Below are 18,035 nucleotides of genomic sequence, written 5' to 3'. Positions count from 1 at the left end.
TGTGAGAGTCAGGCTGATGAACGAACGTTTACAGAAGTCCCAGTCAGTGCTCTGAGCTGGAGGTGATTATCGATAATGGACAGGTGGGTCACAGAGTGGGTTTCTGTGTGGAGTCAGGGTCCTAATAGTTGTGGGATCTAAATCTTCTGAGGCTTACTTTGTCAATAACTCCTTGCCAGAGCAGACTTTCAGTAGAAACTTCAGACACACATTGGGCCCACTAGCAAATTAGATCTAACCCCAGTTTCGGGCTTGGATGGTGTAGTGTTTTTCACAAATGCAATAAAACAAAGTGTTTAGAGATTAAACGAGGACCTGTTTTTTTGCAAGTCACAATTATAACCTACCCACACTCTGTGTCTCCAAGCTCCCAGTAGAACAGGGGTTCCCAATCTCTTTTATGCCGTGAACCAATGCCGTTAAACATTCCCATAACTAGAGCCTGATTCAATCGGCATTACAGAGCGTCAAGTATATAACTCTCCCATCATCATCTCACAGGAGACCCACATACAAAGTATACGATATCAGCAGGATTGTGATGTTTTTCACAAGTTTATTGTCATCTGACTGTACAAACAATGAAACCACATTCCTCCAGATCATGGTGCACCCACACAACGTACATCGCACGAACTAAAAGGCGGAGTACAGGCTGTAAAAGCTGTTAACAGTACAGTTAACAACTTGCTATCCTGCTGACAAGACCTCAGTGGTGGCAGGGTATTCTTTAGTCTCAGAGCCTGAAGGAAGAAGCTGTTACCCAGTCTTTTTAATTTATATCTCTCCTACACATTTCGGCAAGGTACAAGTGACATCAATAGATACACTTCACATTGTTATAATTGGCATTTTTTTTTATAAATTGAGTCCAGTAATTTGATTCCCCCAGGTTTGTTGTTGAATCAACTTTGGGACTGTTTCGTTCTCGACCTGACCAAGTCTGTTTCAAGTCCAACCATGTCTGTTTCTTTGCCAGACTTAGTAGGATTTGATGCTTTTCTGAAGTCTACACGGGATCCAAGTTGAACACAACTGTAGAATGGAGTGGGTCACCACCCAAGCCCAGCGAGAATGCTGCACAGTTAAAGCCCACCTCCTGTGCCCAGCTGGGGGAAGGGGTGAAGCAAAGGGCAAACAGAAAGGAGCAGGAGGGCAGGAGGAAGTTGGCAGTGTTCAACTGGGGCTTCAACTGTGATGTCCCATCTTCCTCCTCCTCCACCCCACCCCCTTCCTCTCCTCAGTCTGTGCCTCGTACCCCGATTCTTCCTAGCCTGCATGCTGCCCTTCCACTAGTGTCAGTCACCATTTGCTGTTGGCGAGGCTGTGTAACACGTGGCATCTGATGGGGGTTAAGTGGTGGGGTGAGTGATGAAAGACGAGGGGTGGATTAGTGGTGGGGAGGGTTATAGCACATGTTGGGACTTTGAAAGGTGACTGATATGTTGCAGTGAACTTAGATCCATGAGATAGCAGAGGGTGTACTTGAATAGCTTACTAATGGTCTGACTGCACCCAAATTTAGGAAGGAGTTGTGCACATAAGTGCACCGTTCCTGGTGACACCCCTCTCTGCTTTGTCTTCAATGCTCAGTGTCTCAGCTTTTTCTCCTTCAGCTGTAGCACCCTAGCAGCCATCTTGCAATCAAGGGCTTCTATGTGTTGATGCACAAACAAATAACTGCATTGCTTCAGCTTCACGCTGTGCATTTGACTACTATACTCGTGGTATTCCACAGATCATCCTGGTTATACAAATATCAATCCATTTCTTGCAAGATTTTATCCATTGTGGACTTTGGTAAAGCTTTCAAAAAGGTCCCGCATGGCAGGCTGATCCAGAGGGTTAAGATCTATGGACACTTGATGCATTGAATTCAAAGTAGTCAAAGGGTAGATCAGTTGGAATTGTGGGCAGAGCAATGGCATATGGAGTTTGGACAAGGATAAGGTGTTGCACATTGGGAAGTGAAATGTACACAGTTGATAGCAGGACCCTTGGCAGCGTTGGTGTACAATGGGAGTTTGGGAAGTAAGTGGATAAAGAAGGTGTATCACATACTTGCCTTCATTGGTTGTGGAACTGAATATAGAAGTTGGAAGTCATGCTGTAGCCTAATAGAAGTTCTGTTAGGAGAAAGGTTCTGCTGAGTATTTTTGTTGAGTTCAGTAGACATTCCAATTTTGTGAATATCTCTACAGCAAAGCACAGTGAATATTATCCACTGAGACTTATCCACACAGCTGCATGGTTCTGTTTGTGCCAATGACCCATTCACTCTGAGCAGTCTTCACAAATTCATGCATGCTTTTCCAATTCCTTCTCAGCCGTGATCTTCAGAATGAATGGTAGTGACCTGGGCCTGTGACAGACATGTCTGCTGTGAGTGTGCAGATTGCACCTTTCTCCTGTGACGGTGTAGATTGTACCCTCCTCCTGTGAGAGTGTAGGTGCCCTGGTTGATAAATCTGGGATAACACTAAAATTGGTGGTTTAGTGGACATGAAGTGGACATCTAAGGTTACAAGAAGATCTAGATGAACTGTAAAAGTGGGCCAAGGAATGACTGTGAAATGTAACGCAGACATATGTGTAATAATGTATATGGGGAAGTCATAACAGTGCAGGACATATACAGTGAATGACAAAGCACAGGAGAGTGATGTAGAACAGAGACCTGGAGATAAAAGAAAATAGTCCCTAAAAGTGGTGACACAGGTGGACAGGGCAGTGAAGATGGCCTTTGGGACTCGAGCCTTCTTTGGTCAGGGCTTTGCATACAAGAGTTGGGACATCATGTTGCAACTGTACAGGGCAATAGTAAGATTACAGCTGGAGTATTGTACTACATTCTGCTCTGATGAGATTAGAAGGATAGGACTAAGCTAGAGAGAGTGCAGGAAAAAAATCACAAGCACTTTGCCAGGACTGGAGCATTTGGGTAAAAAGAGGGATTGAACTGACTAGGATTGTTTTCCAGAAGTGAGGGTGGCTGAGATGTGATGTATAGAGGTTTATAAAATCAAGTGAGCCATAAATAAGATTTGTAGAGTTAGTCTATTTCCTAGGTTGGGGTATTCTATAGTCAGAGGAGTGGTCTATGTGAGAGGAGAAATATTTAAAGGGATCATTAGAAGCCACTTTTTCCACACAGAACAGTGGATACATGGAAAAAGCTGACGGGGAGCTATACAATTACAACCTATGGACTCACTTTGAAGAACTCTTCAGTTCATGTTCTCAATAGTTATTGCATTTATGTATTTTTATTATTTCGGTTTTCTTTTGTATTTGCAGTTTGTGATCTTTTGCATATTAGTTGTTTATCTGCCCTGTCGGTGTCTTCTACTGATTTACTGATATGCTTGCAAGAAATTGTATCTCAGAGTTGTATGTGGTGACATATACTGTATGTACTTTGATAATAAATCTACCTCGAACTTTTGAACCTTGAACATTTAAAAGAGATTTGGACAGGCATGTGGATAGGAAAGGTTTAGGGGGATAGAGGCCTAATACAGGCAGATGGGCCTAACCTAGGTCAGTATTCTGATTGTCATGGATGAGTTGGGCCAAAGAGCTTGTGTCCATGCTGTACAACTAAGACTCTGAAGTCATTCAGGGTTGTTGGGAGTAGCTCCATGGTGTCAAAGCCACCCAATGAAAATTGTATGTCTCCTTTGTGCTTCCCGTTCAAAAAATAAACCAGCCGCAGTGTGTCAAAACAACAACTTTGCACTCAATGTCAGTAAGACCAAGGAATTGATTGTGGAAGGGGATGTCGAGGGAACACCCACCAGTCCTCACCTAGCGATCAGAAGTGGAAAGTGTGAGCAGCTTCAGTTTCCTGGGGGGAGGGGGTCAGCATCTCTGAAGATTTATCCTGAGCCCAACAAATTGTCACTATTACAAAGAAAGCACGACAGTGGCTAAATGTCATTAAGCATTTGAGATTTGGTATGTCGCCGAATACGCTGACAAATTTCCGCAGACGTACTGTGGAGAGCAGAGAGTTTCATCACTGTCTGGTGAGGAGGGGCCATTGCACAGGACTGGAAAAAATTGTAAACCCAGCCAGATCCATCATGAACACTAGCCTTCCCAGCATGAGGACATCTTCAAGGGCGTGATGTATCAAAAACGCAGCATCCATTGTTAAGGACGCCCATCACCCAGGACGTGCCCTCTTCTCAATGATACTCGTCTGCCAAGTGATGTTCTACCACACTGGAGTGAAAAATATTAGGTCCTGTTCACTCACACTGCACAGAATGTTGGGGAAACTCAGACAACTTCCAGGGAGAAAGAAACACAACTAGTGTTTTGAATTAATGATCATTAATCAGAATTCTTTAAAAATTTCATTCAAAAGTAACATTAATTGATTGGGCCAGTTGTTACTGATGCTATTTCCTGTTATTTAAAAAGCCAACTCTCAATCTGAGTTATCTGTCAGCTGCTCCTCTGTACTTATTCATTCACCACCAACTTCCTTCTAATACTGAAACTTTGATTAAAGAATTGTCCACACCTCACTCTTCTCTCACTAAATTATTCAGAGATAGATCATGAGCTTCAGAGAATCACTCAATACTTTGAGGACCATTTGGGAGGAGATAGTGATCCTTAACCATCCAGAGCCTCTCATGTTTACTACCCAGAAGTCTAAACATTCTCCTACCCAGGAGAAGTCTTATGGTTATTTACTAATCTTTTGGGATATAAGCATCTTTGGTAAGACCGGCATATATTGGTAGTGGTGGTGCTGGTGATCTCTTTTGAAACACTCTAGTCATGTGGTGAAGCTGCTTCTCCAGTTCTACGAGAGAGAAGTTCCAGGATTTAGATATGTGACGGTGAAGGATTGGTGATATATTTCCAAGCCAGAATGATGTGGGTCTTGGAAGGTAACTTGCAAGTGGTAGTGTTCTCATGGTAGACCTTGTCTTCATTTGTATCTCCCATGATCGTCCAGGTCACAGGCTTGAATGAGCAAGTGCAGTGCATTTTGAAGATATTCTACACTGCAGCTGCTGTGATGAAGGAACTGAGCATTTAGGGTGGTGAATGGGGAGCTAATCTCCTGGGTTTCTGAGCTCCTTGGAGAGCTGTTGTACAATATTTCAACAGCTGCAAAAAGTAGGTAAGGACCTTTCAAGCTGTGTCCTTACAATAGAATAACTTCAAGGAATTAATTCTTACTCCCATCCTCCATCTCTCCTATGTCTGTGCCAGGTAGATAGAACATATTAGAAAATGCCATATTATGTAAGCTGCTAATCGAAAGCAAAATTCTTTCTCTAGGATGGAGAATCTGTATGTGAATCGGTTCATGCACATGTTTCAATCTTCGTGGAGTGATTTTGCTGATTTTGAGAAGATCTTTGTCAGAATTAGCAATACAATTTCAGGTAAGTAATATTCCCTCTATTCACCAGGCTCCACACTATCAAGGGAAATATTGACCAAGAAATTCGTCCTCTGCTAAGCGCGCAATGAACAGCTTGGGTTACTTTGAAAGGAATGTAGTTAGTCCCTCTCCAATGGAGTCAGAGTGGCCCTTCATCTCTCCATGTCCTTACTGACCTGCTTGCCCATTGAACACTAAGCTTACTTCCCTGCAGTGCTGTTTGCTTCTAATGCCTTTCCTATCCATGTGCCTGTTGACATGCCTCCTAAACATTGTAATTGGATCTGATTCCACCACTGATTCTATGTACTCGATTTGTTTTTCTCCAAGTATTCCTTTTGAAGGCTGCTCTTCAGGCTGTATCCACCACACCTTCATAGCCAGGCATTCTAGACCTTGTCCTTGGTTCTGGAGGCAACAGAAGTCGAAGCTTCGATTAGGTCCTCTGTACAGGCTGGCACCTGCAAACAAACCCAACAGGGTGTGTTGTTGCACCAATCCTCTTCTCAGTCTTCAAGTCAGGTTTATTGTCATATCCACCAGTACCTATATGCACAGGTGTAATGAAAAACTTGCTTGTAGCTGCATCCTCTTAACCAGCATTCATAAGAAAAACATAAATAATTACATTTATGGATTTGCAAGCATTTGGACAAGCATAGTCTGATTAGGGATAGCCATCTTTGTGAGGGCCAGGCTGTGCCTCAAGAGTCCGATTGAATTATTCGTTGGTGTCGCAAAGCACATTGATGAAGGTAGAACAGTGGATTTGGTGTTTATTGATTTCATTAAAGCACTTCATAAGGTTCCCTCATGATAGGCTCATTCAGAAAGTCAGGAGGCATGGGATCCAGGGAAACTTGGCTGCATGGATTCAGAATTGGCTTTCTCACAGAAGGCAGAGGGTGGGAGTGGATGAAACATCTCTGCCTGGAGGTAAGTGACCAGTGGTGCTCCGTGGGGATCTGTTTGGGAGACATTCTTTGTGAGCTTTCTAAATGAGTTGGATGAGGATGTAGAAGGGTGGGTTAGTAATTTTGCAGATGACATGAGGGTTTCTGGTGTTGTGAATAGTGTAGAAGGTAGTCATTGCTTACAACATTGACACAGAGCTGGGCAGAGAAGTAGCAGATGAAGCTCAATCCAAAAGGCGTGAGGTGATACACTTTGGAAAGCCGAACATGGAGGCAGAGGACAGGGTTAATGGCAAGATTTTTAACAGTGTGGAAGAATCTGGGGGTACAAGTCCATAGAACCCTCAAAAAACACAAGAAATTCCACAGATGCTGGAAATCCAAAGCAACACACACAAAATGGAAGAACTCAGTACGTAGGCAGCATCAATTAAAATGTACAAACAGTCAATGTGTTGGGCCAAGACCCTTGTTCAGGACTGGAAAGGAAGGGGGAAAATGCCAGAACAAGAAGGTGGGAGGAAGGGGATAGAGGGTAGCTGGAAGGTGATAGGTTGAAGCCCAGAGGTTAGGAAAGGTACAAGGCTGGACAGGAAGGAATCTGAAAGGAGAGGAGAATGGACCATGGGAGAAAGAGAAGGAGGAGGGGTATCAGGGTAAGTGATAGACAGGTGAGTAGAGGCAAGAGGCCAGAATGGGGAATACAAAAATAGGGGATGCTGGGGGGAGATATATTTTTTACCATTCATGCCATCAGGGTGGAGATGACCAAGATGGAATATAGGGTGTTGCTCCTTCACACTGAAGGTGACCTCATTATGACACAGGAGGAGGCCATGGACCAACATGTTAGAATGGAAATGGGAATGGAAATTGGAATTAAAATGTTTGTCCATTGGTAAGTTCCACTTTTGGTGCATGGAGCAGTGGTGCTCATCGAAATGATGCTCATATTTCCCATAAGTCTTGCCTATACAGAGGGGGACACATCGGAAGCACCGGATGCAATATACCAATGTAGAGGAGCGCAGTGGGTCGCATTCCACCATTGATGTTGCCCTCATCTGTATTTCCTCCATTTCTTGATCTTCTGCGCTCACCTGCCAATTCACCTTCTTCCTCGCCTCGATTCACAGTCCCAAACAGTCTTCCTAGGTAATGCAAAACTTAACATACAAATCTGCTGGGGCCATCTGTTGCATCCAGTGCCCCTGATGCAGCCTCCTCTATATTGGTGAGATCTGTCTTAAATTGGGTGGCCGCTTTGTTGAGCACCTCCACTCCATCTGCCAATAGCAGAACTGTTCAGTGGCCAAACATTTTAATTCCCGTTCCAACATGTCGGTCCATGGCCTCCTCTTGTGCCATGATGAGGCAAACCTCAGGATGAAGGAGCAACACCTTTTATTCCGTCTGGGTTGCCTCCTAGTTGATGGCATGAATATCAATTTCTCCTTCTGGTAAAAAAAATATATCCCTACCCCTCCCCTCTTCTTCCATACCCCACTCTGGCCTCCTACCACTTCTCAGCTGCCTATAACCTCCCCTGGGTCCTCTCCTTCCCTCTCTCCATTGGTCCAATTTCCTCTCCTGTCAGATTTCTTTCTCTCCAGCCCATTTCCTTTCTTACCCACTTGGCTTCACCTATCACCTCCTAGATACCCTCCTCCCCTCCCCCCACATTTTTATTCCTGCATCTTCCCCCTTCCTTCTTAGTCCTGAAGAAGGGTCCCAACCCAAAACATCGACTATCTGTTCATTTCTATTGATGCTGCCTGACCTGCTGGGTTCCTTCAGCATTTTGTGTCTGTTGCTTTAAATCCCTCGAAGTTGCCCTGCAAGTTGGTAGGGTGGTTAAGGAGGCATATGGTGTGCTGGTCTTCATTAGTTAGGAGACTGAGCTCAAGCGCCATGAGGTAATATATTTCTTTAAAGCTCTGGTCATACCACATTTGTAGTGTTGTGTTCAGTTCTGGCCACCTTGTTAGAGGGTGAGTTTGGAAGATTTTGAGTGTGTGCAGTGGAGATTTACCAGGCTGCTGCTTGTTTTAGAGAGCTTGTCTTCGGAGAATAGGTTGAGCAAGCTCAGGCTTTTCTCTTTCAAGCAAAGGAGAATGAGTTTCATCCTCAAACTTGGAATTACAGTACACGGGCAGTGCTTGTTTAGGGTCTACTCAGCCTCTCTGACTCCTCCACTAATGTGGAAAATATGATGCCTGTTACACTCAACCTCTGTAAGTCTGAGATCATCTTGTTCTCATAACAGAATTATTGCAACCCCCCCCCCCCCCCTCCACACCCCGGACCAACAATCGAGAACCACACCAAGATCCCAGACAATATGGATCACCTTTCATACATTGAGAAGAAAATGGCACAGTCCAGCATCACCTTCAGTCCAATTCAGCAACACCGACAACTGAGGAATCAAGATCAGAAATCTGCACCGTCTAGGATCTACCATCCGTGGTGATCTCACTCCCCCATACACTTTGCAGTTAATAAATAAGCTGCAGCAATGGTTCCACTGGTTGGACAGACCCAATGCCGCTACACTCTCCCAGGCCAACACCACCCCTGCCCAGTGTCGACCAGCTTTCACAGCAGGACCCATTCATTGCGCACCTTTCCTCGGACTGCCAAAGAAGCATTCAGTTCTGACCTTGACCACCCCAGGAGTTTCCAGTGACAGATGAAATGTTTTGAGTATGTCCCCTTGAAGGAGTGTGGTATTCTCAGCAGCTTGGGAACTCCTGGTATATGACATCTCAAGCTGTTGAAGAGGCATTGGAAAGACTTCAGGTTCTTTTTGCAGTATGTAGACGCTAAGTGTAAATGTTGGAAGCAGCTACCGCCAATAGTGTGGTCACACCTGCCCCTCCTATCGAAGATACAAGATAAAACTCATTAGCCACCTCAGAACTGCAGTGGAGCAAGTAATCCATGATTCCATTAGAGCAGAATTGGCCTTTTAGGCCATTGAGTCCACAACACCATTTGATCTTAGCTGATTTATTTTACTTCTCAGCCCCATTCTCCTAACTTGTCCCTTTAACATTACTAATGCCCTTACTAATCAAGAAACTGTGAGCCTCTGCTTTAAATATACCCAATGACTTGTGCTCCACAGCCAAATGTGGCAATAACTTCCACAGATTCAGCACCTCTGGCTAAAGAAATTCCTCCTCATCACTGTTCCAAAGGGATGCTCTTCTATTCTGAGGCTGTGCCCTCTGGTCCTACACTCCCATTATTTGAAACATCCTCTCTGCATTCACTTTATCTAGGCTATTCAATAATCAGGGGGAATATCTGACATGCTTCCGAGACTGTCAAATACTGAATATAAGTCTTGGAAGTAATTTCCTCATGTGAAACCAATGCTCCCTCCTTTTGATTCATTATTTACTTTATCTCAGCCCTTCATCATCAATACACCTCCATCAAATCTCCTCTCACCTCACTACACTCTACAATCTCAGCTCCTGCAGCCCAGATTGGAATCTTTCTCTCATCTCCTTTCCCTTCCTGATGATGCTCAGACCTGGGCCCAGATCTCCCAGCTGAGGTAGAACTGTTTTACTGTTTTGTTTAACTAATGCTTTGTTCACGATATGTATTAATGAATCACAGGATCCATGCATGGTGAACCTCTCCTTCAACCATCAAAGATCTTCCTGCACTCCCTACAACATTCCATTTCATCTGCATTTCCCTGGCTCTTGGCACAAAAATGTATGTTTCCAGATCTTTAAATTTGATAAACACCACCCTTCCTGCTCACCACTTTCGGTCTGTAGATTCCATTGCTGTCAGATCAGTTTGCTGAGGGCTGGAGTGTGGATATGGTGGGAGTTGGCATCATTCAGTCCCTTGAAGGGAGGTAGCCATGATTAACCAGAGTGACACCAAGGCTCATGGGCCAGTTATACAGCCACAAGTTGACTGAGGCTCAGTGCAACAGGAGTAAAGCCTGGAGGGAGGGTTGCGTGTACCAGGTAGTAGAACCTTGGAATTGTTCCCCTACACCCTGTGGATGATGGAGCTCTGGAGAGAGATGGATGGATTAGGAATGGCAAGTGAGCAGTGCTCCAGCAACACTGCATTCAGTGAACTCAGAAGGAGAGTGCTGAAGTGATGAATTAATGACATCCTGTACTTCTATCACATACAGAGTATGTCATGCAGCACTGGCAGGAGGACTTCATGTTTGGCTACCAGTTCCTCAATGGGTGCAATCCTGTCATTTTTGAGAAGTGTAACAAGCTCCCAGACAACTTTCCAGTCACAAATGAAATGGTGGAAATCTGCCTGGAACGGGGCCTCACGCTAGAGGAAGAGGTTAAGGTAAATAAATACAAGTCACTAGGACACTGCGTAGGATAACAAATGTTAGATACCACCCCGGGGGCTTCACAGGGCGACTAATGTTGGACGCCATCCCATGGACTGCAGGGGAGTAACTAACCACAGACACCACCCCGGGGACTGCAGGGGGTAACTAACCACAGACACCACCCTGGGGACTGCAGGGGATAATTAACCACAGACACCATTCTGTCCATTTAGATTAATGATGACATGCCCCCTGCTGGACTTGGGGGTGATATTGCCATTGAATGTCAAAGGTAGGTGTCTCTCTTATTGGAGATGATTTCTACCCGGCACTGTTGTGGCATGAATGTTGTTTGGCTGCTCCTGGAGTAAAGAAGATCAATGATGAAGTGTCTGAAGATCGTTGGGCTGAGATCACCACTCTGAAGAACTCCCATTGTGACATCTTGGGGCTTGGGTAACGAAGGTCATTGGGAATGAAGGAAGGAAATTTGAGAAAATAGAGCTTCTGCAAAAAGTGGTTATGAGGTGGAAACAGATTTGAATCAGCGCAGGAGGGAAGCAATTTATAGCACCTTGGGCAGGATTGCTCTGTAGAGTAGTATTAAGGTGGCTGCCCATGCAATCAATGTCTCTCACACTTTGATTCTGTTATTCTCTGACTTTCTTGTGTTTTATTTTGTCATGGGGACAGGAAGGTAACATTTACCTGGCGGACTATAAAATTATGGATGGAGTTCCTGCCAATAGCACTGATCCCTGCACCATGCAGTACCTGAGTGCTCCCATCTGCCTGCTGTACAACAATTCAAAGAGCAAGCTGGTACCGATCGCAATCCAGGTAATCAAGGAGCAAACCCAGGAGAAAAAAGGCAACAAAGGCTGGACAGGGACAGCCACGAATGAATTGATGCCAGGCTTTTCAAAGGTTCAAAAGTCCAATTTAATGGCAGAGAAATGTATACAATGTACAGCCTGAAATGATTTTTTCTTCGCAAAACATCCACAAAATCAGAGAAGTGCCCCCAAAGAATGAACTACAGTTAAACGTGAGAACCCCAAAATCCCTCCCCAGCTCCCCCCTCCCGCACGTAAGTGGCAGCAAGGCAACAATAACCCCCTCCCCAGCCGGGCAAAAAAGCGCACTCGCTACAGAGCACAAGCGTGAGCTAGGCAATAGCAAAGACACAGACTTTGCAGTTACCCCACAGACTATCGCATTTCATCCAGCATTCAACAGCCCACAGGTTCTCTCTCTCTCTAATAAGGGAGAGGAAGGTGTCCCCCATTTTCACAGCGAGCGGGAGACATAACAACAACCCGCTGGTTTACGATATTAAAAAGTCCATTCCGTCGCTTTCTACGAGCTTTGTGCTGGAAGATCACAAAGATCTCGGGTCTTCGGGCCCACAGCAAAAGATTTTACAGCCTCACCGACAACATTTGAGGCTCCTACCATGACACCGACCCTCGATCCACCTGTCTCCAGAGCCCTAAGATCTTATGCTTCCAACCACTAGACCGACTCTCAGGCCAAATCCTTGGCGTGCTGAGCAACAATGGCCAGTCCAGAAACCCCGAGAATGGGTCCCATTCACGCAAAGAACTGAAGTCTGTGTTTAACTCCAGGTCAGGGTCTTCAAAAGAACCTTGAAAGGGAAAAATAAAGATATTCAAGATGGAAATAGAGCTGTTTCCAAAGATGCGAGTAAAGGAGTCGCCATTTAGCACCATCTTAACTCTGCCTCCAACTTCTAAAGTCCAGGTTCATCTGGAGAACCGGAGGGGGTAAATGATGCAACTGAAAGGTGGTATGAGAGGACAATTTGTGCCAGGCCCAAATTATTCACTAATGGTGAAGGAACCATTGTACCTCCACTGTTTTCTTGGAAGAGCCCTCCAACTAGTCTCACTGCACTGCTCTTTCCACATTGTCCTGGAAAGTTCTCTCTATCTCAAATGTTTAAGCAGTCCCACTTTGTAAGTTACTATTGAATCTGCTTCTCCTAGTTTTACAATGCATTCAAGATCATACCATCTCTCTGCTCCTCAGCTATCTCTCTCTTGGCATCTTCAATCTATGCCTCAGTTTACCAATTGGAAAAATATCCCTCTAATTTGCTTTCAAAATTTTAACCACCTCTGCTAAAATTTGTTTTGATTTCTTTTCTCCAGAGTTCAGACTTTTGCATAGTACTGTAGTAATATATGTATATATTGCTTTGTACTGCAAAAAAAACCACATTTCATGACACATGTGAGTGATGATAAATCTGATTCTGAAACGCGTCTCTTTTGTGGACTGAGAGTGGAAGGGGAGCAGGGAGAGGGGATTGATGGTTAGGAAAAGGGGAGAGGAGTGGGAAGCACCAGAGAGATATTCTGTGATGATCAATAAGCTAATTGTTCGGTATCAAGTAGGCATGCCTGGAGTCGCAGGGCTAAGTGTGTCTGCACCTGCACCACTCCCTGCCCTGGCACTCCTTCTCTGCCATCTTTCCCACACCCCTCCCCTGGTGCTCCAACCTCACCACTTCCAACATCCTTTGCTCCAGCAAGATTTACAAACTCGCTCTCCACTCCACATTGACAAATACAGTACTGCGCAAAGGTCTTAGGCACCCCACTTATGTATATTTTGCCCAGTCCTGTAACACATTTACAGTCCAAGTATAATACAAAGTTCTTTAACATCTATACTTTTAGAAGTATGGTCACTTGTCAGTCAGAGAATGTGGAAGTCAGATTGCAAATACTATTGATATAATAGATGTTTCTTCTAAGGACAGAGTGATTTTTAATAGAGGATTTCTGTATGGATTGGGATAAACTGGCCAGTGGTTGTCTGAAATGTACCGAATTTCCAAAATGGTGTACAACAGCTGAGGGAATCTGATAGAGGGACAAGATTTATGTGGGTTAGACATTAAGAAACATTTCCCCTATGGCAGTGGTGTCTAAGGTCAAAGAGCAAAATGTGAATAAGAGGATGTGAGGAAGAATTTTTATCATTCAAAAAGTGGCAGGAATTCGGATGCACTGGACAAGAGGGTGGTAGATGTAGAAACACCCAAAACCTATAACAAGACTTGGCAGAACAGAATTGGGATTGCTGTAGGATCAGTGTAAATAGGTGGTTGATGGTCAGCACTGACTTTGTGGGCCGAAAGGCCTGCTTCTATACTTTGAGACTCTGTGACTGGCTAAATACCTTCCAAACCAAGACCTGGAAAGCTAGAAAGACGAGGGCAGCAAACACTTGGGGAACATCAACACTTAGGAGCTGCCCTTCAAGTCACACACCAACCTGTGATGGGAAGATATCACCATTCCTTCACCAATGATGAGTTAAAGTCTTGGAAATCCCTCCTTAATGGCATTCCTCAAGGAAGGCAGCTCATCATCTCCTTCTCAAGGACAACAAAGGATGGGTACTTTAATGCTTGTTCAGCTCTTGAATGAATGTATTAAAAAATAGAAATAATGGATTTGAACTTGAATCACCAAGGCATAGCATGTTACGGTCTAAGTGATAGTTAATGAAATTTAGTATAGATAGGCCAGCGTGGACATATTGGGCCAAAGGGCTTGTTTCTGTGTTGTGGCTCTGATATGTCTTTCTTTCTTTTTCAATCTTTTTATTATTGTTATTAATATCAACAAAATACAATTGATACATAGATAATGGGATTACAAATATACACATTTCAACTGCACATGAAAGAATACATAAGCAATGATTATAGTATAAATGAGTATTCCCAAATCATGAACGATACAATATATAAATAAACAGGGCAAATCTAGGGATATCATAATAAGTAATTTAAAAAAAAACAGAAAAAAGAAAAAGAAAAAAAAATGCAAAAAAAAACTAATCTAATAGCTAATAAGGAGGGAAAAAAAGGAAAAAAGAAAAACTGAAAAAAGAAAAAAAAGGCTGTTTATAATGTCTCACAAAAATACAGAATCATCAGTGTCGTCAACTCCAACCCTCTCAACATATATAAAATCAAAACTGGAAAATCAAATAGGCTTGAAACAGGGTCACATTACATCATATGAAAATATTGAATAATGGTCTCCATATCTTTTCAAATTTAATAGAAGTATCAAATGCACCAGTTCTATTTTTTTCTAAATTTAGACATAACATAGTTTGAGAAAACCAATGAAATACAGTAGGAGGATTAATTTCCTTCCAGTTCAACAAAATAGATCTTCTAGCCATTAGTGTAAGAAACGCAATCATTCGACAGGCGGAAGAAGATAAATGAAGTGAGTCCATCATTGGTAAACCAAAAATTGCGGTAATAGGATGGGGTTGTAAATCAATGTTCAATACCACAGAAATAATATCAAAAATATCTTTTCAATATTTTTTCAAAAGCAGACACGACCAAAACATATGAGTTAAAGACGCTATTTCAGATTGACATCTATCACAAATAGGATTTATATAGGGATAAAAATGAGCCAATTTATCCTTGGACATATGGGCCCTATGTAAGACCTTAAACTGTATTAATGAATGTTTGGCACATATAGATGATGTATTAACTAATTGAAGAATTCTATCCCAATTCTCAATAGGAATAATAAGGTTAAGCTCTCTTTCCCAATCATTTTTTGTCTTATAAAGGGGCTCTGAACGTATCTTCATAATTATATTATAATGTTTTGATATAAGCCCTTCTTGAAAGGGGTTTAATTCAAACAAACTCTCCAAAATACCTGAAGACACAAAATTTGGAAAAGTAGGAAGTACAGTATTTAAAAAATTCTTAATCTGTAAGTATCTAAAAAAAAATGAAATCTAGGCAAATTATATTTGTTAGATAATTGCTCAAAAGACATAAAACAATTATCCAAAAATAAATCAGAAAATTGTAGTAATCCCTTAGACTTCCAAGCCGAATAAGCTTGGTCTATAATTGAAGGGTGGAAAAAACAATCGGATACAATAGGAATATTTAAAACAAACTGAGTCAACCCAAAAAATTTCTGAAATTGAAACCATATACGTAAAGTATGTTTAACTATCGGGTTGTCAATTCGTTTCGGCAATTTAGAAAGAGCAAAAGGGAGAGAAGTCCCCAAAATAGAACCCAGTGCAAAACCTGGTACTGATTTAATTTCCAGGCTCACCCAATGAGGGCTAAAAGATCCATCCCAATCTTTCAACCAACATATCAAATATCTAATATTAACTGCCCAATAATAAAATCTGAAATTAGGCAATGCTAGTCCACCTTCCTTCTTTGCCTTCTGTAAGTATATTTGACCTAACCTGGGATTTTTATTCTGCCATATATATGAGGAAATTTTTGAATCAACATTAGTAAAAAAAGATTTCAGAATAAAAATTGGTACCACTTGAAAAATATATAAAAACTTAGGTAAAATAACCACCTTGATAGCATTAATCCTACCTATCAAAGATAAAGATAATGGTGACCACTTAGTAAACAAGCATTTAATCTGATCAATTAAGGGTACAAAATTAACCTTAAATAAGTCTTTATGTTTTTTTGTAATTTTAATCCCTAAGTAAATAAAAGAATCATTAACTAATTTAAAAGGTAAGTTTCCATAGATTGGGACCTGTCTATTTAAAGGAAACAATTCACTCTTATTAAGATTTAATTTATACCCAGAAAAGTCACTAAATTGAGCCAACAATGATAAAACTACAGGAATAGATTTCTCAGGATTAGAAATAAATAATAATAAATCATCTGCATACAAAGATAACTTATGAGTATCTGTCCCACGATTAATACCAAAAATATCCTGTGACTCTCTGATAGCAATTGCCAAGGGTTCTAACTGATATGTCTTATAGTGAAAATCGTTTTGGTCTCAGTGGAGTGTAATGAATGCTGGTTTTTAAACAACAGAACGGTGTTTGACTATTGGTGTAATAGTGATGGGAATTGACTGAGTTCAATATAAAATTCAAAAGGGAGGAGCAAGCAGCAGCCATGTGGATTCCAAAACAAAACAGAAAATGCCGGAAGCACTCAGCAAGTCAAGTGGGGAGAGGAACAGAGTCAACATTTGGATGAGGGTGTTTTAAATTGTAGAGGGGGGGAAAGAACAGAGGGGATTTTATCTCAACAGCTTGGGTTTGCACCCTGTGAGATTACACCAGGTGTTAGTCTCCACAATTCACCTATTCTGATTAAGTGTCCTCAGTCAAAACCATCAAATCTGTTTCTCACTTCGCAGGTCAGTGGGAGAATCTGCTAAGTGGTTTCAGTAGCTCCTGTACTAAGTGGCACAACTTTTTCTCCAGGTGATATTCTGGAGATGAGTAAGGCTGACTTCGCAAGGTACTGAGCAAACCTAGCAGCAGTAAAATGACAGGACAGGTGGGGGTTGTGCTCAGAGAACCAAGAGAGAACCAGTTCCTATCCCCAAGGGGAAGGATCATAGATAGCTGAGGAAGTAATGAACAATGTAAAGCACATAGAAGGGCAGAAACCAGCACGGATCCTGGCAATTGAGAAAGATAAACAGCAGCAGGATATGACAATGTGTAATAAAGCTGCACAGCGCGAGGACAATAACTTATAAAGAATATGCAAACCAGTACAAAGGGAAGGTAACTGGAACACTGAGATCCCTTGACAAAGTTGTTTTGATTGGAGATGAAAATAAGATAAGAGTCTTGAGGTATTACTTCCTGTGGGGACAACAAGCCAAGCAACTCTAAACAACTAATGCTGACAAGAGCTCATCATAATTAATGTAAATCAATAAGAAGCTTTGAAGAAGGATAGCGTGACAAACCACCAGAATCAGATCATTTCCATACTAGGAACAGTATAGTGTAGATCATTATGAGGAGGTAGCGGAAATGATCCATGATATATGGGTTATGGGCTTTATACTAAAGAACAGAATTTCAAAAGGTTCAAAGTTATTCCAAAACTACCACTGACAGAGCATAGGAATCAGATTGTGAGCTGATCAGGTCACCTCTCTTCAGAAAGACCTTGGCATGACTGCAGCATGGATTATGGAAAAGCGATGCATTATGGAGAGATTTTTCCATGGACTGTATACATGGTTAAAGGATTATTTAATTGACAGTTTCTGGGAATAAGGAGGAAGTAGCAAGTGGAAAGAAACTTCTTCTACTGATTGATAAGTCTAAGATCAAATGACCAAGCTTAAACATTCGAGCCAGACCTTCCCAGACAGATTTAAAGAACATACAGAAAGTGGTTAAAGATTTAGAACTACCTGGAACAGATACTATTCTGGAGATAGAAAGGTAGAAACCAGCACAAATGACTGGGCAGAATGTAAACAATCACACAGAACTCTTCCTCTGTCTCGCCCTTTGCTTAATATTTTCTTTTTAAATA

The 18,035-nt window shown here is 42.3% G+C and overlaps 1 protein-coding gene across 1 annotated transcript in view; it reads left to right on the top strand.

Annotated features, from left to right (window-relative positions):
• The window catches only part of LOC132378912 (polyunsaturated fatty acid 5-lipoxygenase-like), a 69,037-nt gene that overhangs the window by 33,989 nt on the left and 17,013 nt on the right, over positions 1-18,035 (top strand). The window contains exons 5-7 of the mRNA XM_059946221.1: positions 5,305-5,411; positions 10,499-10,671; positions 11,354-11,500. Coding sequence (XP_059802204.1) covers positions 5,305-5,411; positions 10,499-10,671; positions 11,354-11,500 — 427 coding nt within the window. The remainder of the gene's footprint in view (positions 1-5,304; positions 5,412-10,498; positions 10,672-11,353; positions 11,501-18,035) is intronic.

Source organism: Hypanus sabinus, chromosome 21, assembly GCF_030144855.1.
Source record: "Hypanus sabinus isolate sHypSab1 chromosome 21, sHypSab1.hap1, whole genome shotgun sequence".
Taxonomy (NCBI): domain Eukaryota; kingdom Metazoa; phylum Chordata; class Chondrichthyes; order Myliobatiformes; family Dasyatidae; genus Hypanus; species Hypanus sabinus.
Note: the sequence above shows the minus strand (reverse complement) of the source record. Positions and strands in the feature narration are given on the sequence as shown.